At 38.3% G+C, this 25563-nt stretch overlaps 2 protein-coding genes across 3 annotated transcripts in view; both read right to left on the bottom strand.

The window, feature by feature from the left end:
* The window catches only part of mpst (mercaptopyruvate sulfurtransferase), a 92507-nt gene that overhangs the window by 65847 nt on the left and 1097 nt on the right, over positions 1–25563 (bottom strand). The window contains exon 2 of one of the 2 annotated variants that reach the window (XM_017481964.3): positions 24695–25531. The exons of the other annotated variant lie outside the window; for it this stretch is intronic. Within the exon in view, the coding sequence (XP_017337453.1) occupies positions 25233–25531 (299 nt within the window). The 3' untranslated portion in view covers positions 24695–25232. Of the gene's footprint in view, positions 1–24694; positions 25532–25563 lie in introns of those variants that run through there. 2 annotated transcript variants of the gene reach the window in all.
* LOC108272980 (uncharacterized) overlaps positions 1–25563 on the bottom strand; it is a 68501-nt gene that overhangs the window by 42398 nt on the left and 540 nt on the right. The gene's annotated exons all lie outside the window — the stretch shown is intronic.

Below are 25563 nucleotides of genomic sequence, written 5' to 3' on the forward strand. Positions count from 1 at the left end.
GCGTTGTATATGAAGTGCCATGTGTAGTACTGCTGGGTCTTACTGGGTTAGTGCATGTGCAGTGGTATGAGAGTTACTGGGATAGGTGTTTGGTTAGCCTAGGTGAGTGTCGGGAAGCAGCAGGGTGTTGAATAATCTGACTGCCTCAGGGAAGAAACTTTTGTGGAGTCTGCTGGTGTTGGCATGAATGCTCCTGTACCTAGGACTGCATACTTCAGTTATTCCCAACACACAGTTATGTGAATCGCCATCCTCTACTGTTGGGATAAAAGTTGCAGGCTTTAATACAGTACATTTTTTATAGTAATATTAGGCATTTCCAGTAACAATGAGAGGTATCTTAGCCACCTAGTTGCTGAGAGGTGAGAGGTTTTCTGTTCCAGTAAAATGTTTGATATGGTGTGAAGTTCTAGGGGGATCACATCGTGATAGCCTACTAAATCTCTGGAGGCTAACACTGCTTCTTCTGCTGCTGCTTAGGCACACAGACATTTTGTTAACCCTGCAGCCACTTAGTCTAATTTGGATAAGGAATACTCTACTGGTCTCATTTTCCCTCCATGCTCCTTCAGCAGTACAGAGGCCAGGCACTTGATTCTCTCCCCCACAGTCTGAGTGAGAGGTCTAGTCTAGGACGTTTGTTGGCATTCCTTTACCCATGAGCCCAAATCTTTTCATTGTAACCCTTTTGCTTTACCTAGTGAACTATATAGTGATGAATTTGGGCAATAAACAGCTTTGACAGAAATTCTGAGAGTTTAAAACCTACGTTGCATATTTCTTCTGACCAATATGTCAGTGTCACAAGCAATCTTTCTTTCTGACAACTTCCTAGAAACTGCCATTTTTCAAGATCTAGACTTGGTCCTTTACTGACAATAGTGGTGCAATTTAAGTCTTCTGCCTTCATGTATTTTACTTTGTTTCCTGTTTTCTTTTGGTCTGAGTCTAGCACAAATTCAGTGGTTAGGCAAACACATACAGGGTGATCTGCCAGTCGTTCACATACAGGGGCACATATATGTTAGCCCAGAGCCTTTCCATACTGACTTTCTCACACTGTTCTTTTCTTAGTCCTGTATCTGAACATGTCAGAATTATGCTGAGCCGGCACATCAAGTCTTGCCTCAGTAAATTTACCAGACAGAACCTGAATAACAGAAAGGTATGTTTAAGACATTTTCCTGTTTCTGTTTGGATCATCACAGGGACTGTATAGCATTCCCTCACGGTCTTCCCAGAAGCACTGATAGTGTATAAGTATTGTCCACTCATTTTTGGAGTGGGAAGTAAATCTGACATTTTTATCACTGATTCTGTTGCCCCGAGTCAGCCTGTAGTAACAGTGTGGCCAGACTTCTGTATGCGTCATATGGCAAACTCAACATGCATTTTTGTGATGAATTTTATGTATAGAAATAGACATACTACATAGATATTAACTATTTTCCCTTCAGCACATCTACATGATTCTGTTAAAGCTTTTCCTAGGAAAATGGTGATTTAGGTGTCAAGGGTAGCTTGGTCATCTTGGCTTGCCAGTTCTATGAAATTTTTGAATAGGGTGGTGAATCCTATAGTATAGAAATGCTTGTTTATCTTTTGTACCACCCCTCCTCTTCAGACATGAGTTACTCCATAGCTCAATTCTGCAGTATAAGGAAAGAGTACTTTAGGTAAAACAGGTTTCTTATCAGACTCATACCAAACATTCTCCTGAAGTGTGCAATTATCTTTGTTCCACAACATATTTTCTTGAGGAGGGCATTCATATGGACTTCCTCAATTTGAGGAAAGGTTAATTGTTTCATGAGTATGTTTTGTAAAAAAAAAAAAAAAAAAAAAGACACATAATGAAGAGGCACCCGTTTCGCTTCCTCATCAGCAAACACATTTGCCCTTGTGAGCCTCACATTTACAGACCGCAAGTGCAAAACTGCAGTAACAATGCCTCTAACAATTGTAAAATTAGGTCCCTATGCGTGATAGGTTTACTTGTTGAAGTAATCATTCCTAGTCTGTCCAGTTAGCAAAAGTCTAAAAGGCTAATATATAGAGAGAGTTGTTTTCCACTGAGTCGCTCTCTCAAATGAGGAAACTGCTAAAAGGACAAAATGTTACAGACAGTTCAAACATTGGATTACAAGAGTTAAACAAGACATTTTTTAAAATCTACAGCATAATACGATTTCTTCCATCAATGTATTCTCCAAGCTCATCAGGCATTATAGGAGAAGACTCAGAGCTGTTATCTTGGCAAAGGGATCTTGCAAAAAGTACTGACTAAAAGGGTGCCAATAATTGTGGCACACCTATATTGAACAGATATATTTTTTATGTAAACCTGTATTGTCTTTTGCAATTGTTTAATATCCATAAGAGTAGAGTATTTTTGTGAATTCTTTGAACAAACGATCAAAATGCTAAACAATAAAGACAATTTTTAACAGCCTTCTTTGCTCATATTTTCCAAGGGTGAAAATATTAGTGGAGGGCGTTGTATATGAAGTGCCATGTGTAGTACTGCTGGGTCTTACTGGGTTAGTGCATGTGCAGTGGTATGAGAGTTACTGGGATAGGTGTTTGGTTAGCCTAGGTGAGTGTCGGGAAGCAGCAGGGTGTTGAATAATCTGACTGCCTCAGGGAAGAAACTTTTGTGGAGTCTGCTGGTGTTGGCATGAATGCTCCTGTACCTAGGACTGCATACTTCAGTTATTCCCAACACACAGTTATGTGAATCGCCATCCTCTACTGTTGGGATAAAAGTTGCAGGCTTTAATACAGTACATTTTTTATAGTAATATTAGGCATTTCCAGTAACAATGAGAGGTATCTTAGCCACCTAGTTGCTGAGAGGTGAGAGGTTTTCTGTTCCAGTAAAATGTTTGATATGGTGTGAAGTTCTAGGGGGATCACATCGTGATAGCCTACTAAATCTCTGGAGGCTAACACTGCTTCTTCTGCTGCTGCTTAGGCACACAGACATTTTGTTAACCCTGCAGCCACTTAGTCTAATTTGGATAAGGAATACTCTACTGGTCTCATTTTCCCTCCATGCTCCTTCAGCAGTACAGAGGCCAGGCACTTGATTCTCTCCCCCACAGTCTGAGTGAGAGGTCTAGTCTAGGACGTTTGTTGGCATTCCTTTAGCCATGAGCCCAAATCTTTTCATTGTAACCCTTTTGCTTTACCTAGTGAACTATATAGTGATGAATTTGGGCAATAAACAGCTTTGACAGAAATTCTGAGAGTTTAAAACCTACGTTGCATATTTCTTCTGACCAATATGTCAGTGTCACAAGCAATCTTTCTTTCTGACAACTTCCTATAAACTGCCATTTTTCAAGATCTAGACTTGGTCCTTTACTGACAATAGTGGTGCAATTTAAGTCTTCTGCCTTCATGTATTTTACTTTGTTTCCTGTTTTCTTTTGGTCTGAGTCTAGCACAAATTCAGTGGTTAGGCAAACACATACAGGGTGATCTGCCAGTCGTTCACATACAGGGGCACATATATGTTAGCCCAGAGCCTTTCCATACTGACTTTCTCACACTGTTCTTTTCTTAGTCCTGTATCTGAACATGTCAGAATTATGCTGAGCCGGCACATCAAGTCTTGCCTCAGTAAATTTACCAGACAGAACCTGAATAACAGAAAGGTATGTTTAAGACATTTTCCTGTTTCTGTTTGGATCATCACAGGGACTGTATAGCATTCCCTCACGGTGTTCCCAGAAGCACTGATAGTGTATAAGTATTGTCCACTCATTTTTGGAGTGGGAAGTAAATCTGACATTTTTATCACTGATTCTGTTGCCCCGAGTCAGCCTGTAGTAACAGTGTGGCCAGACTTCTGTATGCGTCATATGGCAAACTCAACATGCATTTTTGTGATGAATTTTATGTATAGAAATAGACATACTACATAGATATTAACTATTTTCCCTTCAGCACATCTACATGATTCTGTTAAAGCTTTTCCTAGGAAAATGGTGATTTAGGTGTCAAGGGTAGCTTGGTCATCTTGGCTTGCCAGTTCTATGAAATTTTTGAATAGGGTGGTGAATCCTATAGTATAGAAATGCTTGTTTATCTTTTGTACCACCCCTCCTCTTCAGACATGAGTTACTCCATAGCTCAATTCTGCAGTATAAGGAAAGAGTACTTTAGGTAAAACAGGTTTCTTATCAGACTCATACCAAACATTCTCCTGAAGTGTGCAATTATCTTTGTTCCACAACATATTTTCTTGAGGAGGGCATTCATATGGACTTCCTCAATTTGAGGAAAGGTTAATTGTTTCATGAGTATGTTTTGTAAAAAAAAAAAAAAAGACACATAATGAAGAGGCACCCGTTTCGCTTCCTCATCAGCAAACACATTTGCCCTTGTGAGCCTCACATTTACAGACCGCAAGTGCAAAACTGCAGTAACAATGCCTCTAACAATTGTAAAATTAGGTCCCTATGCGTGATAGGTTTACTTGTTGAAGTAATCATTCCTAGTCTGTCCAGTTAGCAAAAGTCTAAAAGGCTAATATATAGAGAGAGTTGTTTTCCACTGAGTCGCTCTCTCAAATGAGGAAACTGCTAAAAGGACAAAATGTTACAGACAGTTCAAACATTGGATTACAAGAGTTAAACAAGACATTTTTTAAAATCTACAGCATAATACGATTTCTTCCATCAATGTATTCTCCAAGCTCATCAGGCATTATAGGAGAAGACTCAGAGCTGTTATCTTGGCAAAGGGATCTTGCAAAAAGTACTGACTAAAAGGGTGCCAATAATTGTGGCACACCTATATTGAACAGATATATTTTTTATGTAAACCTGTATTGTCTTTTGCAATTGTTTAATATCCATAAGAGTAGAGTATTTTTGTGAATTCTTTGAACAAACGATCAAAATGCTAAACAATAAAGACAATTTTTAACAGCCTTCTTTGCACATATTTTCCAAGGGTGAAAATATTAGTGGAGGGCGTTGTATATGAAGTGCCATGTGTAGTACTACTGGGTCTTACTGGGTTAGTGCATGTGCAGTGGTATGAGAGTTACTGGGATAGGTGTTTGGTTAGCCTAGGTGAGTGTCGGGAAGCAGCAGGGTGTTGAATAATCTGACTGCCTCAGGGAAGAAACTTTTGTGGAGTCTGCTGGTGTTGGCATGAATGCTCCTGTACCTAGGACTGCATACTTCAGTTATTCCCAACACACAGTTATGTGAATCGCCATCCTCTACTGTTGGGATAAAAGTTGCAGGCTTTAATACAGTACATTTTTTATAGTAATATTAGGCATTTCCAGTAACAATGAGAGGTATCTTAGCCACCTAGTTGCTGAGAGGTGAGAGGTTTTCTGTTCCAGTAAAATGTTTGATATGGTGTGAAGTTCTAGGGGGATCACATCGTGATAGCCTACTAAATCTCTGGAGGCTAACACTGCTTCTTCTGCTGCTGCTTAGGCACACAGACATTTTGTTAACCCTGCAGCCACTTAGTCTAATTTGGATAAGGAATACTCTACTGGTCTCATTTTCCCTCCATGCTCCTTCAGCAGTACAGAGGCCAGGCACTTGATTCTCTCCCCCACAGTCTGAGTGAGAGGTCTAGTCTAGGACGTTTGTTGGCATTCCTTTAGCCATGAGCCCAAATCTTTTCATTGTAACCCTTTTGCTTTACCTAGTGAACTATATAGTGATGAATTTGGGCAATAAACAGCTTTGACAGAAATTCTGAGAGTTTAAAACCTACGTTGCATATTTCTTCTGACCAATATGTCAGTGTCACAAGCAATCTTTCTTTCTGACAACTTCCTATAAACTGCCATTTTTCAAGATCTAGACTTGGTCCTTTACTGACAATAGTGGTGCAATTTAAGTCTTCTGCCTTCATCTATTTTACTTTGTTTCCTCTTTTCTTTTGTTCTGAGTCTAGCACAAATTCAGTGGTTAGGCAAACACATACAGGGTGATCTGCCAGTCGTTCACATACAGGGGCACATATATGTTAGCCCAGAGCCTTTCCATACTGACTTTCTCACACTGTTCTTTTCTTAGTCCTGTATCTGAACATGTCAGAATTATGCTGAGCCGGCACATCAAGTCTTGCCTCAGTAAATTTACCAGACAGAACCTGAATAACAGAAAGGTATGTTTAAGACATTTTCCTGTTTCTGTTTGGATCATCACAGGGACTGTATAGCATTCCCTCACGGTGTTCCCAGAAGCACTGATAGTGTATAAGTATTGTCCACTCATTTTTGGAGTGGGAAGTAAATCTGACATTTTTATCACTGATTCTGTTGCCCCGAGTCAGCCTGTAGTAACAGTGTGGCCAGACTTCTGTATGCGTCATATGGCAAACTCAACATGCATTTTTGTGATGAATTTTATGTATAGAAATAGACATACTACATAGATATTAACTATTTTCCCTTCAGCACATCTACATGATTCTGTTAATGCTTTTCCTAGGAAAATGGTGATTTAGGTGTCAAGGGTAGCTTGGTCATCTTGGCTTGCCAGTTCTATGAAATTTTTGAATAGGGTGGTGAATCCTATAGTATAGAAATGCTTGTTTATCTCTTTCACCACCCCTCCTCTTCAGACATGAGTTACTCCATAGCTCAATTCTGCAGTATAAGGAAAGAGTACTTTAGGTAAAACAGGTTTCTTATCAGATTCATACCAAACATTCTCCTGAAGTGTGCAATTATCTTTGTTCCACAACATATTTTCTTGAGGAGGGCATTCATATGGACTTCCTCAATTTGAGGAAAGGTTAATTGTTTCATGAGTATGTTTTGTAAAAAAAAAAAAAAAAAAAAAAAAGACACATAATGAAGAGGCACCCGTTTCGCTTCCTCATCAGCAAACACATTTGCCCTTGTGAGCCTCACATTTACAGACCGCAAGTGCAAAACTGCAGTAACAATGCCTCTAACAATTGTAAAATTAGGTCCCTATGCGTGATAGGTTTACTTGTTGAAGTAATCATTCCTAGTCTGTCCAGTTAGCAAAAGTCTAAAAGGCTAATATATAGAGAGAGTTGTTTTCCACTGAGTCGCTCTCTCAAATGAGGAAACTGCTAAAAGGACAAAATGTTACAGACAGTTCAAACATTGGATTACAAGAGTTAAACAAGACATTTTTTAAAATCTACAGCATAATACGATTTCTTCCATCAATGTATTCTCCAAGCTCATCAGGCATTATAGGAGAAGACTCAGAGCTGTTATCTTGGCAAAGGGATCTTGCAAAAAGTACTGACTAAAAGGGTGCCAATAATTGTGGCACACCTATATTGAACAGATATATTTTTTATGTAAACCTGTATTGTCTTTTGCAATTGTTTAATATCCATAAGAGTAGAGTATTTTTGTGAATTCTTTGAACAAACGATCAAAATGCTAAACAATAAAGACAATTTTTAACAGCCTTCTTTGCTCATATTTTCCAAGGGTGAAAATATTAGTGGAGGGCGTTGTATATGAAGTGCCATGTGTAGTACTGCTGGGTCTTACTGGGTTAGTGCATGTGCAGTGGTATGAGAGTTACTGGGATAGGTGTTTGGTTAGCCTAGGTGAGTGTCGGGAAGCAGCAGGGTGTTGAATAATCTGACTGCCTCAGGGAAGAAACTTTTGTGGAGTCTGCTGGTGTTGGCATGAATGCTCCTGTACCTAGGACTGCATACTTCAGTTATTCCCAACACACAGTTATGTGAATCGCCATCCTCTACTGTTGGGATAAAAGTTGCAGGCTTTAATACAGTACATTTTTTATAGTAATATTACGCATTTCCAGTAACAATGAGAGGTATCTTAGCCACCTAGTTGCTGAGAGGTGAGAGGTTTTCTGTTCCAGTAAAATGTTTGATATGGTGTGAAGTTCTAGGGGGATCACATCGTGATAGCCTACTAAATCTCTGGAGGCTAACACTGCTTCTTCTGCTGCTGCTTAGGCACACAGACATTTTGTTAACCCTGCAGCCACTTAGTCTAATTTGGATGAGGAATACTCTACTGGTCTCATTTTCCCTCCATGCTCCTTCAGCAGTACAGAGGCCAGGCACTTGATTCTCTCCCCCACAGTCTGAGTGAGAGGTCTAGTCTAGGACGTTTGTTGGCATTCCTTTACCCATGAGCCCAAATCTTTTCATTGTAACCCTTTTGCTTTACCTAGTGAACTATATAGTGATGAATTTGGGCAATAAACAGCTTTGACAGAAATTCTGAGAGTTTAAAACCTACGTTGCATATTTCTTCTGACCAATATGTCAGTGTCACAAGCAATCTTTCTTTCTGACAACTTCCTAGAAACTGCCATTTTTTAAGATCTAGACTTGGTCCTTTACTGACAATAGTGGTGCAATTTAAGTCTTCTGCCTTCATGTATTTTACTTTGTTTCCTGTTTTCTTTTGGTCTGAGTCTAGCACAAATTCAGTGGTTAGGCAACCACATCCAGGGTGATCTGCCACTCGTTCACATACAGGGGCACATATATGCTAGCCCAGAGCCTTTCCATACTGACTTTCTCACACTGTTCTTTTCTTAGTCCTGTATCTGAACATGTCAGAATTATGCTGAGCCGGCACATCAAGTCTTGCCTCAGTAAATTTACCAGACAGAACCTGAATAACAGAAAGGTATGTTTAAGACATTTTCCTGTTTCTGTTTGGATCATCACAGGGACTGTATAGCATTCCCTCACGGTGTTCCCAGAAGCACTGATTGTGTATAAGTATTGTCCACTCATTTTTGGAGTGGGAACTAAATCTGACATTTTTATCACTGATTCTGTTGCCCCAAGTCAGCCTGTAGTAACAGTGTGGCCAGACTTCTGTATGCGTCATATGGCAAACTCAACATGCATTTTTGTGATGAATTTTATGTATAGAAATAGACATACTACATAGATATTAACTATTTTCCCTTCAGCACATCTACATGATTCTGTTAAAGCTTTTCCTAGGCAAATGGTGATTAAGCTGTCAAGGGTAGCTTGGTCATCTTGGCTTGCCAGTTCTATGAAATTTTTGAATAGGGTGGTGAATCCTATAGTATAGAAATGCTTGTTTATCTTTTGTACCACCCCTCCTCTTCAGACATGAGTTACTCCATAGCTCAATTCTGCAGTATAAGGAAAGAGTACTTTAGGTAAAACAGGTTTCTTATCAGACTCATACCAAACATTCTCCTGAAGTGTGCAATTATCTTTGTTCCACAACATATTTTCTTGAGGAGGGCATTCATATGGACTTCCTCAATTTGAGGAAAGGTTAATTGTTTCATGAGTATGTTTTGTAAAAAAAAAAAAAAAAAAAAAGACACATAATGAAGAGGCACCCGTTTCGCTTCCTCATCAGCAAACACATTTGCCCTTGTGAGCCTCACATTTACAGACCGCAAGTGCAAAACTGCAGTAACAATGCCTCTAACAATTGTAAAATTAGGTCCCTATGCGTGATAGGTTTACTTGTTGAAGTAATCATTCCTAGTCTGTCCAGTTAGCAAAAGTCTAAAAGGCTAATATATAGAGAGAGTTGTTTTCCACTGAGTCGCTCTCTCAAATGAGGAAACTGCTAAAAGGACAAAATGTTACAGACAGTTCAAACATTGGATTACAAGAGTTAAACAAGACATTTTTTAAAATCTACAGCATAATACGATTTCTTCCATCAATGTATTCTCCACGCTCATCAGGCATTATAGGAGAAGACTCAGAGCTGTTATCTTGGCAAAGGGATCTTGCAAAAAGTACTGACTAAAAGGGTGCCAATAATTGTGGCACACCTATATTGAACAGATATATTTTTTATGTAAACCTGTATTGTCTTTTGCAATTGTTTAATATCCATAAGAGTAGAGTATTTTTGTGAATTCTTTGAACAAACGATCAAAATGCTAAACAATAAAGACAATTTTTAACAGCCTTCTTTGCTCATATTTTCCAAGGGTGAAAATATTAGTGGAGGGCGTTGTATATGAAGTGCCATGTGTAGTACTACTGGGTCTTACTGGGTTAGTGCATGTGCAGTGGTATGAGAGTTACTGGGATAGGTGTTTGGTTAGCCTAGGTGAGTGTCGGGAAGCAGCAGGGTGTTGAATAATCTGACTGCCTCAAGGAAGAAACTTTTGTGGAGTCTGCTGGTGTTGGCATGAATGCTCCTGTACCTAGGACTGCATACTTCAGTTATTCCCAATGCACAGTTATGTGAATCGCCATCCTCTACTGTTGGGATAAAAGTTGCAGGCTTTAATACAGTACATTTTTTATAGTAATATTAGGCATTTCCAGTAACAATGAGAGGTATCTTAGCCACCTAGTTGCTGAGAGGTGAGAGGTTTTCTGTTCCAGTAAAATGTTTGATATGGTGTGAAGTTCTAGGGGGATCACATCTTGATAGCCTACTAAATCTCTGGAGGCTAACACTGCTTCTTCTGCTGCTGCTTAGGCACACAGACATTTTGGTAACCCTGCAGCCACTTAGTCTAATTTGGATAAGGAATACTCTACTGGTCTCATTTTCCCTCCATGCTCCTTCAGCAGTACAGAGGCCAGGCACTTGATTCTCTCCCCCACAGTCTGAGTGAGAGGTCTAGTCTAGGACGTTTGATGGCATTCCTTTAGCCATGAGCCCAAATCTTTTCATTGTAACCCTTTTGCTTTACCTAGTGAACTATATAGTGATGAATTTGGGCAATAAACAGCTTTGACAGAAATTCTGAGAGTTTAAAACCTACGTTGCATATTTCTTCTGACCAATATGTCAGTGTAACAAGCAATCTTTCTTTCTGACAACTTCCTAGAAACTGCCATTTTTCAAGATCTAGACTTGGTCCTTTACTGACAATAGTGGTGCAATTTAAGTCTTCTGCCTTCATCTATTTTACTTTGTTTCCTCTTTTCTTTTGTTCTGAGTCTAGCACAAATTCAGTGGTTAGGCAAACACATACAGGGTGATCTGCCAGTCGTTCACATACAGGGGCACATATATGTTAGCCCAGAGCCTTTCCATACTGACTTTCTCACACTGTTCTTTTCTTAGTCCTGTATCTGAACATGTCAGAATTATGCTGAGCCGGCACATCAAGTCTTGCCTCAGTAAATTTACCAGACAGAACCTGAATAACAGAAAGGTATGTTTAAGACATTTTCCTGTTTCTGTTTGGATCATCACAGGGACTGTATAGCATTCCCTCACGGTGTTCCCAGAAGCACTGATAGTGTATAAGTATTGTCCACTCATTTTTGGAGTGGGAAGTAAATCTGACATTTTTATCACTGATTCTGTTGCCCCGAGTCAGCCTGTAGTAACAGTGTGGCCAGACTTCTGTATGCGTCATATGGCAAACTCAACATGCATTTTTGTGATGAATTTTATGTATAGAAATAGACATACTACATAGATATTAACTATTTTCCCTTCAGCACATCTACATGATTCTGTTAAAGCTTTTCCTAGGCAAATGGTGATTAAGCTGTCAAGGGTAGCTTGGTCATCTTGGCTTGCCAGTTCTATGAAATTTTTGAATAGGGTGGTGAATCCTATAGTATAGAAATGCTTGTTTATCTTTTGTACCACCCCTCCTCTTCAGACATGAGTTACTCCATAGCTCAATTCTGCAGTATAAGGAAAGAGTACTTTAGGTAAAACAGGTTTCTTATCAGACTCATACCAAACATTCTCCTGAAGTGTGCAATTATCTTTGTTCCACAACATATTTTCTTGAGGAGGGCATTCATATGGACTTCCTCAATTTGAGGAAAGGTTAATTGTTTCATGAGTATGTTTTGTAAAAAAAAAAAAAAAAGACACATAATGAAGAGGCACCCGTTTCGCTTCCTCATCAGCAAACACATTTGCCCTTGTGAGCCTCACATTTACAGACCGCAAGTGCAAAACTGCAGTAACAACGCCTCTAACAATTGTAAAATTAGGTCCCTATGCGTGATAGGTTTACTTGTTGAAGTAATCATTCCTAGTCTGTCCAGTTAGCAAAAGTCTAAAAGGCTAATATATAGAGAGAGTTGTTTTCCACTGAGTCGCTCTCTCAAATGAGGAAACTGCTAAAAGGACAAAATGTTACAGACAGTTCAAACATTGGGTTACAGGAGTTAAACAAGACATTTTTTAAAATCTACAGCATAATACGATTTCTTCCATCAATGTATTCTCCAAGCTCATCAGGCATTATGGGAGAAGACTCAGAGCTGTTATCTTGGCAAAGGGATCTTGCAAAAAGTACTGACTAAAAGGGTGCCAATAATTGTGGCACACCTATATTGAACAGATATATTTTTTATGTAAACCTGTATTGTCTTTTGCAATTGTTTAATATCCATAAGAGTAGAGTATTTTTGTGAATTCTTTGAACAAACGATCAAAATGCTAAACAATAAAGACAATTTTTAACAGCCTTCTTTGCTCATATTTTCCAAGGGTGAAAATATTAGTGGAGGGCGTTGTATATGAAGTGCCATGTGTAGTACTGCTGGGTCTTACTGGGTTAGTGCATGTGCAGTGGTATGAGAGTTACTGGGATAGGTGTTTGGTTAGCCTAGGTGAGTGTCGGGAAGCAGCAGGGTGTTGAATAATCTGACTGCCTCAGGGAAGAAACTTTTGTGGAGTCTGCTGGTGTTGGCACAGATGCTCCTGTACCTTCGACCAAATAGCAGGAGGTTGAATATTGCAATAAAATGGTAATAGGGAAGTAGTTATATCATACTCTTTCTGTCAAACTGTCAATCAAAATTTATGTCCAGAGGTGTGGGGTAACACTTTCGACTGTATCAGTGGCTCATTTTGGCACCTGTACTGTATGTTTGGGTTGTGTACTTCCTTTCCAGGGGGTGAGGGTTTTGTGTACTGTGGGGGACCCCAACAAATGTTTTATGTTAATGAGACTGTTGTGAAAACATGTTTCTCTCAATATAAATCTCACACAATTTATACCTTTTTGTGGTATAAGAGAATGTTTGTTTTCTGAAATTACTTTTTGTGATATTGTCTTATTTGAAGCTTAAGGATGGTTTAGGTGAAATATGTCTAATGTAAGAAAAAGAGTATCACATGGTTAATATTGGGTATACATGTGTTATTGTGTGGGGGATTTTGTTTTGTGTATCTACATCATTAGAAAAAGCATGATCGTTTAATGTGTACTGTCGTGACAGACCGACAGCCGGTGCACAAGGTAATAAAATCGCTCCTTCCTCGACTACCGTGCTGGCGCAGAAGAGACAGCACACTACATATGTGATTACTCACTCACTCACACCCCACCAATGCAAAGTCCTCTTGCTTGGGCAACTTTCTTGTTGTTTTCTTGAGCTAGATTAAGCCTAGTTAGATACGGAGAATGTTAATAATATTACTAATTTAAACCAGCTGAGCCCAATCTTCGTTGTAAAGGATATCATATCTGTTAAAAAAAAAAAAAAAAAAAAAAAAAAAAAGGAAAAGCTGCACTTTCAGAGAAACTGAAACTGAAAGAAAATGTTGTACCCTGCACATCTGGCATTTGTCACTGATGTATGATGTAGTGCTTGATGTTTTTCCTTAGTTGTTTTCCCCTGAAGGTTGCACTTGTGAAACTGCAAGAAAATGTATATATTGTGTGATTTATGGCAGCTGTTTTTTTTTTTTTAATCTAATAACGGTTTTGATAAGGATAACACAAGCCATATCTATTGATGTGTGTGGAGTGATGATGATGTGGAACTACTGCTTAAGGTCTTTGCTGATCCTGCACACTTCATATCTGACCGCTCGCATACTCGCTCCTAATCCAAAGTAAAATTATTTTACTTAGGCAACTTCCTTATTGTTTTCTTCGCTAGATTAATAATAGATTAATGGTAGCTAGACCTAGCTAGTTATCATAAACAACATTACTAAGAACATTACTTCTGTGTAAACTCTAGAGTCTTTGTTGTGTGTCTAAATCCCAGGAGATGAGCAGTTTCTAAAATACTCAAACCTTAAACTCTATCACGTCAATTGTGTTATGAGACTTTAGAACTGGCAGAGTGTCCAAACTTTTGCACATGACACAATTAGTATTTTTTTTTTTTTCTATTTCTCGAGTTAATCAAATATAAAATAACATGTGCACTAACATTTACAGGAGAATGTTAATGGCTGTACTTGGTGTGTTTACTTCAAAAATCAATAAAAAAAAATGTACATGACCAAAAGAAAAACACCAAATAACTAACACCGTTTCTTTTACCTCCTGAAACAATCTACCAGTTGATTTTATAATAAAACTGCACCACAATGTATCTGACAGAATTTGTGTTGTTTACAATAAAAGAGTCATTTTGTTGTTTTACAGTTTACTGCTCAATATAGTCACTATTCTGTTATTTCTCACTTTTACTTCTCAATATAGTCACTATTCTGTTACTTCAGCACTTTTACTGCTCAATATAGTCACTATTCTGTTACTTCAGCACTTTTACTTCTCAATATAGTCACTATTCTGTTACTTCAGCACTTTTACTTCTCAATATAGTCACTATTCGGTTACTTCAGCACTTTTACTTCTCAATATAGTCACTATTCTGTTACTTCAGCACTTTTACTGCTCAATATAGTCACTATTCTGTTACTTCAGCACTTTTACTTCTCAATATAGTCACTATTCTGTTACTTCAGCACTTTTACTTCTCAATATAGTCACTATTTGGTTACTTCAGCACTTTTACTTCTCAATATAGTCACTATTTGGTTACTTCAGCACTTTTACTGCTCAGTATAGTCACTATTCGGTTACTTCAGCAATTTTACTTCTCAATATAGTCACTATTCTGTTACTTCTCACTTTTACTTCTCAATATATTCACTATTCTGTTACTTCAGCACTTTTACTTCTCAAATAGTCACTATTTGGTTACTTCAGCACTTTTACTTCTCAATATAGTCAATATTCTGTTACTTCAGCACTTTTACTTCTCAATATAGTCACTATTCTGTTACTTCAGCACTTTTACTTCTCAATATAGTCACTATTCTGTTACGTCAGCACTTTTACTGCTCAATATAGTCACTATTCTGTTACTTCAGCACTTTTACTGCTCAATATAGTCACTATTTTGGTTACTTCAGCACTTTTACTGCTCAGTATAGTCACTATTCGGTTACTTCAGCACTTTTACTGCTCAATATAGTCACTATTCTGGTACTTCAGCAATTTTACTTCTCAATATAGTCACTATTCTGTTACTTCTCACTTTTACTTCTCAATATATTCACTATTCTGTTACTTCAGCACTTTTACTTCTCAATATAGTCACTATTTGGTTACTTCAGCACTTTTACTTCTCAATATAGTCAATATTCTGTTACTTCAGCACTTTTACTTCTCAATATAGTCACTATTCTGTTACTTCAGCACTTTTACTTCTCAATATAGTCACTATTCTGTTACTTCAGCACTTTTACTGCTCAGTATAGTCACTATTCGGTTACTTCAGCACTTTTACTTCTCAATATAGTCACTATTCTGTTACTTCAGCACTTTTACTGCTCAATATTGTCACTATTCTGTTACTTCAGCACTTTTACTGCTCAATATAGTCACTATTTTGGTTACTTCAGCACTTTTACTGCTCAGTATAGTCACTATTCGGTTACTTCAGCACTTTTACTTCTTAATATAGTCACTATTCTGTTACTTCTCACTTTTACTTCTCAATATATTCACTATTCTGTTACTTCAGCACTTTTACTTCTCAGTATAGTCACTATTCTGTTACTTCAGCACTTTTACTTCTCAATATAGTCACTATTCTGTTACTTCAGCACTTTTACTGCTCAGTATAGTCACTATTCTGTTACTTCAGCACTTTTACTTCTCAATATAGTCACTATTCGGTTACTTCAGCACTTTTACTTCTCAATATAGTCACAATTCTGTTACTTCAGCACTTTTACTGCTCAATATAGTCACTATTCTGTTACTTCAGCACTTTTACTGCTCAATATAGTCACTATTCTGTTACTTCAGCACTTTTACTTCTCAATATAGTCACTATTCTGTTACTTCAGCACTTTTACTTCTCAATATAGTCACTATTCTGTTACTTCAGCACTTTTACTTCTCAATATAGTCATTATTCTGTTACTTCTCACTTTTACTTCTCAATATAGTCATTATTCTGTTACTTCTCACTTTTACTTATCAATATATTCACTATTCTGTTATTTCTCACTTTTACTTCTCAATATATTCACTATTCTGTTACTTCAGCACTTTTACTTCTCAATATAGTCACTATTAATGTATATGTGATTGTGCCCTGTGATGGATTGGCACCCTGTCCAGGATATACCTTGCCTTGTGCCCCATGTTCCCTGGGATAGGCTCCAGGTTTCCCCATGACCCTGAAAAGGATAAGCTGTATAGAAGATGCACAGCAAATTGAACAGAGTTAAATTTTTGGTGTTGTTGAACAGAGAGTCAATCTAACTCTACTTGGAGTTGATCTAACTGTATGTGGTCTACACTGTTAGATTTCACATTGAACCATGAAAGAGTTGGTGTCAAAATGGAGTATTATAACTGTTTTCTAGAAATCAACTCTGATAGTGTCACCACTATGGTAGACCGCACCATTAGGTGTGACTGACATAGATCAGACTGTTCGCTGATTTGTCAGTCTTTCTGGCGGGAGTTGGGTTAATAGACCCCTCCCTTAACTCTCATGGAATGCACAGCAGGTGGAAGGAAGGATATTTGGGGGAAGAAAACTTTGCACATTATGTCGGTAACAGTTTATTAGATGACCCAACGTGTGCTATTGTTATATACAGGTGAAAATACGTATTTATATTTTGGTATGATGTTTATAGTCACTGCAAGGAAGAGCAACAGTAAAGCTAGAACCGACAAATTAGCTGCTAATTAAGTGTCTGGCAAGCTAACGTTAGCTATCATTTGTTTCTTCTTGTTGTGTTAACAGTCTTTTGAATAAGAGAACAGCTAAAATTAGCTAGCTAATTAGCTAAAGTTAGACAAGAACCTTTAACACCCAGTGTGTTGAATTTACACCCTACAGTGTTTATATAAGTCCATTGGACACAAATGAACACTCTGGGTGTTAATTCAACACTAGGGATTTTACTGTGCACGTGTTAGCTGCATGGAAGCAAAGCTCCTGATATGAGGACTGGGCATATCAAAATTAAATTCGGATGATCAGACATGTGTGGGTAGTTAATTTGAAGTTAGTAACGTAAATTTTAAGGACTCATTCACAAAGGTCGGTGGCGGTAATGTTACTGCAGTCCAGAGAGAGTTGCTCTAGTGTACAAAGAGCACGTCCGCCCGCCTCCGAAATGAACAATGTTTTAACTATAGAGGTGCAGGAATTACAGCCAAACCAACTGAGAAATGAATGCGACTGTCCTCAAATGATCAATTTTCGTCTCATTTTTCATAAGCAAGGAATAATCTACTTGACAGGCAGAAAATGTGCCAAATTTGCTGACGTGTTTATTGCATGTTTTGACATGATTTCACAATGCACAATGCACTTTTGTGTAACAATGTCTTGTTTTAGAGAGGTATTATAACTGGCTCCTAATTGGACTGTGTTGGCCTGGCTGGATTAACAAATAGTTATTCTATATCCTTTTACAGGAAATGCTGGCGAAAGTGGAGAGAGGAGGAGTGCAGAAATATATTAAAGTTCCACAGACTGAAGTCTGTGAAGTCTGAAGTCAATTTGAGAAGTTCCTTCAAGAAGGTTTGTAGTTTATTTATGGGAATATTTTTGCATTTAATGCTGTTATCACTGTAGTGCAATATTACAGATTCTCTAAATAAAGAGTTTGCGAGTGTTATAGTGTTAGCATATGAATTACATAAATGGTTCTTTCAGCAAACAAAAATCATCTCCATGCCTATTTAATATTGTATTATCACAATGCACTGTACTTTTTATTCTCCTAGTAACAGACAAGTTTAGTCTGCAGCCAGACAGTTTCAGTGAGGGCCAGCTCTCAGTCACTGATGTGTCAGGAACAGAGGTGGATGGAGATGTCTTTGATGAACTTGTCAAGTCAGGTGTCTTGACCTTCAAGGTCCCTTTACCAGTAATGGGTAAGGATGTCAGGGCATGGGAAAAGGCAGGGGTTTCATGAGGTATCACAGGCAGTGTAAACTAAGAGGCATATAGTGTGTTGTCTAAAATATCTTTTTTAAGTATCTGTTCAAGTATTTGTTGAAATGCTTTTGTTACTGATAAATATATATACATTTAAATTGATTTTATTCTGTCTGCGATTTTGTAGATCTGGATGTTCCGATCAAGCATCCTCCTCTGTACTGACTCCGCTATCCTCAGCGATATCTACAATATAACATTCTACTGATGAATCTGTGGTCAAAGAGGAGCGCGACTTTCCAGTATCGACAGAAGATGGTCGGTGAGGATACATCATCTTCAGTCCTGAATTTTTTCCCTCGTTTCCTTGATGTACCTGGATTGGTAAGAAAATCTTTAGCTTTGGAAGTAGTTTTGAAAAAGAAATTACCTTCTCTGTAGTTATTAAATGAGTTCACTGGTACAGTAGAGAAAGGACTTGTTCAATGATCACCATAACACCAACAGGCCGGTCCAAACTGAGAAATTCAACGTTCTAATGTTTTATATCCCAATATGTATGCATAAATAACACAGCAGATCTTAATTTTTAGTATTTGACCTTTCATCCATTCATGTCCATTATGTTTAAACCTGTATAAATCTTTTTTATGGATCGACCAGGATGTCTCCATGATGTTTGGTGACGAAGTGTCTCAGGAGTACCTGGCAAAGTGGTCAATATTTTTCAAGCCAAAAATCATTGCAGACTGTAAGACTCTTAAGAATATGGGCAAGCTGCTGTCAGGAACTGAACCTGAACCTGAGGACTACAACGGTCAGTATAAACTGTTTTGTATTTTAAAAATATTCCAGTCTTTAAAAAATAATTAAAGAGAGGTCATTTAATTATTTTGTGATATCTTTAGGATGGGACAGCGATATGTCCTCAATCCTTTTGCTGCTGCATCTGCTCGCTCCAACCTCAAGAGGCCAGAAAAAAACATCCAAGGTCAGTTCAGTTCAAGCAACCAGCCATCTTGTGAGATATCTTAAGGTATGCAAGAGTTATTTAAACATCAGATCTTAATTTTAGGAATTCTTAAGGTGTAGATTATTTTGAGATTCTGGGACCTGCATCTCATTTTGCTTACTCCACCTTCAAAAAAAGATGTGATGGTGCTAGTGATAATGTAAAAAAGAAAAACATGCGACGAGTTATATTTTCATATTTATTTTATGTCCCTTTATAGTCACTATTCTGTTACTTCAGCACTTTTACTGCTCAATATAGTCACTATTCTGTTACTTTTACTGCTCAATATCAAGGGCGTAACCACGTGTTCTTTGGTGGGGTCGTGCCCCCCCCCCCCCCCCCCCCCCCCCCCAATGTTGAGGAAATACCAATCAAACCCAATACACAGTACAAAATATTTTCTATATGTCCCCCTTTAATGAACCCTCCCAACGGATCTGTCTTTTCTTCATCTATTCTATTTACTTATGTCTATTCCTTTTTAATATATTTCCCGTTTGTTAAGGAAAATAGGTGTGTGTGTGTGTCCCAATTGTACACTTGGTTGCGCCCATACTCAACGCAAGTTTGTTGATATATTTTATCAGCTCAGTCTGTAAGAAATGGAGACAGCAGCCAAGCATAGAAAAGTGCAGCAGAACATATGAGCTTTTTTCAGACAGTAAGTAACTAGATTCCTAAATAGTAGGTAAACTTAGCTCAGTGTAGAAGGCATCATACCATGGCTTGGTTTGTTCTTAAGAACGTCAATGAACTGTTGATATTTGCACACTCACGAAGTATTTCCAGTTTTTGACCATTGACATTACACTCACTTGCAGATCCTCCCGCCGAGTTCACTATGAACCCTCACGCTGTGACAGACTGTTATAAATGCGAGTGAAAGTGAGGAAAGTTGCAAAGCATTTCGTTCCTTTACAATACATTTGGGCTAAGGACAACTAAGTGATTTTACAAATATAAAGATCAGCATAATACTGAGATGTGCTAGCTTGGCAATGAGAGTATCTTTTTTATGGAGATACTAGTGATCCAGATCCTTTCTGCCTCTGAATGGTCTCCAATTCCAGACTGCTGGGACTACGGCTGCTCCTAAGGCTATACAGACTTCATTTAAGTCAATAATGAACTTTTTCACATTATCTGTTGTGACCCAGATGAGAATGGGTTCCCTTCTGAGTCGGGTTCCTCTCAAGGTTTCTTTCTCTTAAAACATCTTAGGGAGTTTTTCCTTGCCACCATCACCACTCAGTGGCTTGTTCAGTTGGGATAAATTCACACCTTTAATATCTGTATACCGTGTTGATATTTCTGTAAAGCTGCTTTGAGACAATGTCTATTGTAAAAAGCGCTAAACAAATAAAATTGAATTGAATTGAATAGATATGGAACTAACGTCTGTGTTGTGGCCATATTGTAGTTCTCCATTCAGAACTAGTTATGGCACTTTGTCTTTAGAATTAAGAAAAGAAAATTCCAGGACCCTTTACATAGCTAACGTTTCAGGTTACCACTATATATTGTTGTACACTTTGTACACTTATTACATAGCAATCTAAACAGCATGATGACATTAACATAATAAATGACACCAGTTACACAAACAGAATATTCAGTTCATATCAAATTAAAATGATCATCTGAGTCAGTCATTGCTCTTCTGGGAAAATAATGTTACCTGGTCACAATGCAGGCAGCACAGCACTGCTTGGAAGCATCCGTGGGGAAATTGTATTTACAACATATATAGTGTTGAATTTAGTTTCATAGGTAGCCATCCTTTCTGAGTTGGTTTAAATGTCGTAATTGCGTGTTTAAATGTTAGCGTGTGTGGTTTGCCTGCACACATCTTCGCTCGCCTCTGCTTGGTGTGGTAGGTTTCATGGTGGGTTATGGAGCAGAGAATACATCTGTCTACAGCACCCTACAATTTCCCCATGCTGTGGGAGCTTCTATCACTTAGAAATCACGTGAATTTAAACGGTAACTGTAATCCTAAAACTATGTTCTAAATATGCTAATTTTCAGTATCAAACTTTGGATGTTGGGGGGGAGCTTGGACCCCCAATGTCCATACTATGGTTACGCCCTAGCTCAATATAGTCACTATTATGTTACTTCAGCACTTTTACTGCAAAGACCGTGGCTTTATTTGAGAGCAGCTAATGGAGGATGGTGTTGATGTGATGACTGTGTCTGACATGGCTGACTCATTTAGCCATGTTCTTCTGTCCCATTTCTCTCAGAGCCTTTAGCAGCTTCCGGTTTATGAAGTTTCTCTCCGTCCATCTCCCTGCAGAGAAGAAAAAATCAGGAATGCTCCCCATATGCGGCTGCGTGTGTCAGTGTGTGTCTAAACATCACCATCGTTCATATTGATCTCATTCTAAGGAGTATGATGTAGATAAGGTTTAGTCCACAGTAAACAATTTGTCTCTCTGTCTGAGCATATTGCTCTAAACACAACACTGAATACTGTAAAACATCATCATGTTATAATGTGTGAAGGTGTGAACATTTCTAGTAATTCCTATAAAAATACTGTGGTCCAGTATAAATGCAACACACAGGTGATGTGTTATGTCAACATGTAGTACAACAGCGCTCCCTGGTGGAACCCTGCAGAAGTGTGTGAACAGAAATATATAACGACATAAATAAAGTAATTCAGATCAAATTAATTTATGTCACGTAGTGCTGAGTTCCAGTTTTGAGACACAGAACCAAGAAAAACCCACGTCATCAATCCAGCATCCGTGCCAGAGCTGTGAATCGGGAGGGACAGAGGACAGCGGGGGAGGGACGTACGAGTCTTTAGTCAGAGATGACCACGGCACAGGAGGTCCTGAGGAGAAGAACAAACACACATCTGTCTAACGTCATGCCATGAGCTGGATATGAGAGAAAACTGAGTTCCTCTATCAGGTGTGTGTTATCAGTGTGTTATACTGTGTGCATGAAAATCACAGACTGCTAAGAACCATACAGTTGAAAAGTGAAGGGGTGTGTATGTGTGTGTGTGTGTGTGTGTGTGTCTCCCTCTACTGGCTGTCTGCAGCACGATCTGTACCAGAATAAAAACACAGACCAATAGCCAAGTTTTGAAATTAAGTATTAAAACGGTGTGCATGTTATTGATATGAAAAAGGGGCGTGTCGACAATTAATGTGGGTGGGTCTAAGGCAAAAACAAAACAAGTTGGTCTCTTTAAATGTGGTGCTCTTTTGGGAATCAAAAAATGTTAAAATTGCAATGATGTGCAAAAATGCAGTTGTGTGTGTGTGTGTGTGTGTGTGTGTGTGTGTGTGTGTGTGTGTGTGTGTGTGTGTGTGTGTGTGTGTTTGTTACCAGGGAAAATGTTGGCAAGCAGGCAGTGTCCCAGCTCCAGGAAGCCGCTCTGTTGGTCAGAGTGTGAATCATGTAATGATAGAGTTTGTCGTATTATTTCTGAGGAAACTTTCTGCACTACACCTCTACATTTATTACACAGAAGTTACTGCCTGGAGTCATCTTAACACACCATATCATGTGTGCCAGGTACACACCATTGTACAGGTAAACAGGTAATAACCAACCAGATTTCTTCCACATCTGACTCTGACAGATACCAAGAATTAATCACTTGATCTCTCTCTTTAAATACACACTTTCTGTTCTAGTCCAAAATTTATCCGGCCATCCAGATTCATCCCTACAAGCGTTCTCCTAAGTGTGTTATGTGAGGGAAATTACTAATTTTTACTTTGTAATAGTTTTGTTCTTGTTCTGTTTCATTCTCATGTGAGGATAACACCTAAGAAGGCCATGTCATGTCACTGAGATCTGTACAGAATGTTTATCTGCTTACAGAGACACAAACATGTTCTTCTGCTCAAGGTTCATCTAAACATCTTCCAAGATCCTAAAACGAAGCCTGCTTGAACTGCCTCAAACTGCTTCTTATCGGTACACAGAATGATGTCATGCTCTGCGTTTCATATATATATATATAGTAGTGGTTTAGTACAAGGTCTTCAGAGCGCTCTCATTATTCTGTCCTGCTTTATTCTATCCTGTATTAACCATCTTTCTGTAATAAACCTTTTTACATTCAGAGGACGAGTCTGCGAGTGTTGTCTAATTTCCACGACAGTTTAGAGCTTGGAGACATACATTAGTAGTTGGAGTACACGAGATGAAGTGCACTAGTACTGTTAAAGTGTCTGTCTATCAAACACTTGCATTCTGGTTATCAGTGTTATTCATAGTAGAAGTTACTGGAACCTTGTTTTATGTCCTGTGCTCTAATTGGTCAGTGGATATCATCCTCAGATCACACCTCCTAGATTGGTACACACACACTCACACACCTACATAGTAAAATAAAAAAATGTTCACAGGAACTGACAGTAAAATAAATGCAGCTGTAAATAGCATGATGAGCGGTACCTATTAAAATGTTCAGATTGTACATAACTCTACATTCTGAGAAATAAAGGTACTAAACTCTACTCTTCTTCTCCCTGTGAAGATGCATGTGGTGAGATTTGATTAATAAGAGTCCAGAGATGGACCTTAAATCATTGATCAATGTCAAAAATGACATAAATTATGCTTAAATTATTTAGAACAAACATATCCAGATCATTTAGATGTTTTTTTTACTTAATAACTAGTTTTTTACTTTACTTACTAGTGATATAAACATGTTGGGTTTTTTTTTACGTGTAAACAAGGATAAAAAATAATTGAAATTTTACAATGTGTTCATTTAAGAAAATTGTGAACATTCAGGTCTTAAAAATTTAATCTTGACGACCATTTTAAAAAACAGCATATATATTTATATATGCACAGTATAACGATATTCTTGACATTTATAACTTTTATGCAGTTTAGGACACAATGCTGATGCGGCTGATTTTGGAGATTAAATCTTTCATTTCTGCCTTTGTGTAGATGGTTTGTAAAGATAGACTGGAGACACTGAGAATGGCACACAGTCTCGAGAGCAGCAGACATCAGGAGAATCTCTGTCAGTAATCATCATTAGTTATGTAAAGTTTTCTTAGGTTCTTTATTCTTTCTAACCAACATACAAGACGAATCACTGCATCAGAAACGGCTATAATGAATGAATAAATATATGTTTTAACTTCCTGAAGCACTAGAACTGTATTCATTGTTTTAAACTTGTGTTGAGAATAACCATTTTCTTTTTCGTAAATAAGAAGCCCAGAAGATCTCCATCAGCTCTTCCAGTGGACGCTCCAGAGTATCCATGAAGGAATGGAAGGGCATGTTGATGATGTAAATGAGGATGTGACTGGTCTTTATAGGCTACCAAAGACGGAGAGAGGTCGAGGGGGCGTTCATTTTAAAATATCTGGCTTTAAATGATTCGGTGGTGTTATCAGATACGTAAGGGGTTTTTTTAGGGCGAACTCACATTTCAGTTCAGCTGGTTCTATTTCTTCTGTGCCTTTATGCACTTTCACATACAGTATATTCACTCATGATATTATGTAGAAGATTCATATTATCACATACACACAGTGTTTTGGATATGAGAAGGTAAACAGTGTGTATGTATAATTTTTCTCTTTATTTGCTTGAACACAGGAAAAGAACAGGTTTGTGTTACCAAATTAAAGTTATTATTATTATTATTATTGCTGCTAGTATTATACAAATGATACTAAGAAAATGGTTTTGTCTTGTTGTTTAAAGTCAAATTTAACAACAGAAGATTCTTAGCACATTAGCAAAGCTACAGTTTACTCAGGTGTAGTATTTTAAACCATTCAGTATGTAGTGAACTCAGTTTGTGAAATACGGGGGTCCTTAAGCGTTTTAATTACATTCAGTATATTACTGGATTTTACAGAAGGACATAAATGTAGTGCACACGTTTACAATCTGTAATGCTAAGTTTAACCATTTATGTTCTTCTATACAAGCGTTCACTTCCTGTCATTACTGTGGATTATAAACATGGTCCAATAGCTAATTAGGTGAAAGCAATACATAAGGCACTGATTAGAACATTTTAGAGTGCATTTTCACATCTGTGCTCCACCTTTCTGATCTAAAACCCAACCTGAAATATTCATTGTTTTGTCTCTCACTGCTTTTTTCCTTTCCCTTCAGAGATGACGTGCTCCGGCGCCGCCCTGGAGAACCACTCGGACCACGAGCCATCGTACAGGTACACGTCCGGGTGTCCACACAGGTGTGCTGCGAGCACGATGTGGCAGGCCGTGACCCCCGACCCACACGTCACCCAGAAGGGCTTCTGAAGGTCGACGCTTGCATTTCGGAACATCTCCTTTAGCTCCTCCACCGGACGCTCCAGTCCTGAAGAATCCATGAAAGAAGGGAAGGGCATGTTGATGCTGCCCGGGATGTGACCGGGTTCCGTGCCTGAGATGGGGGGGGGGGGGGGGGGGGGGGTA

Source organism: Ictalurus punctatus, chromosome 12 (genome assembly GCF_001660625.3).
Source record: "Ictalurus punctatus breed USDA103 chromosome 12, Coco_2.0, whole genome shotgun sequence".
In the NCBI taxonomy this organism is placed as follows: domain Eukaryota; kingdom Metazoa; phylum Chordata; class Actinopteri; order Siluriformes; family Ictaluridae; genus Ictalurus; species Ictalurus punctatus.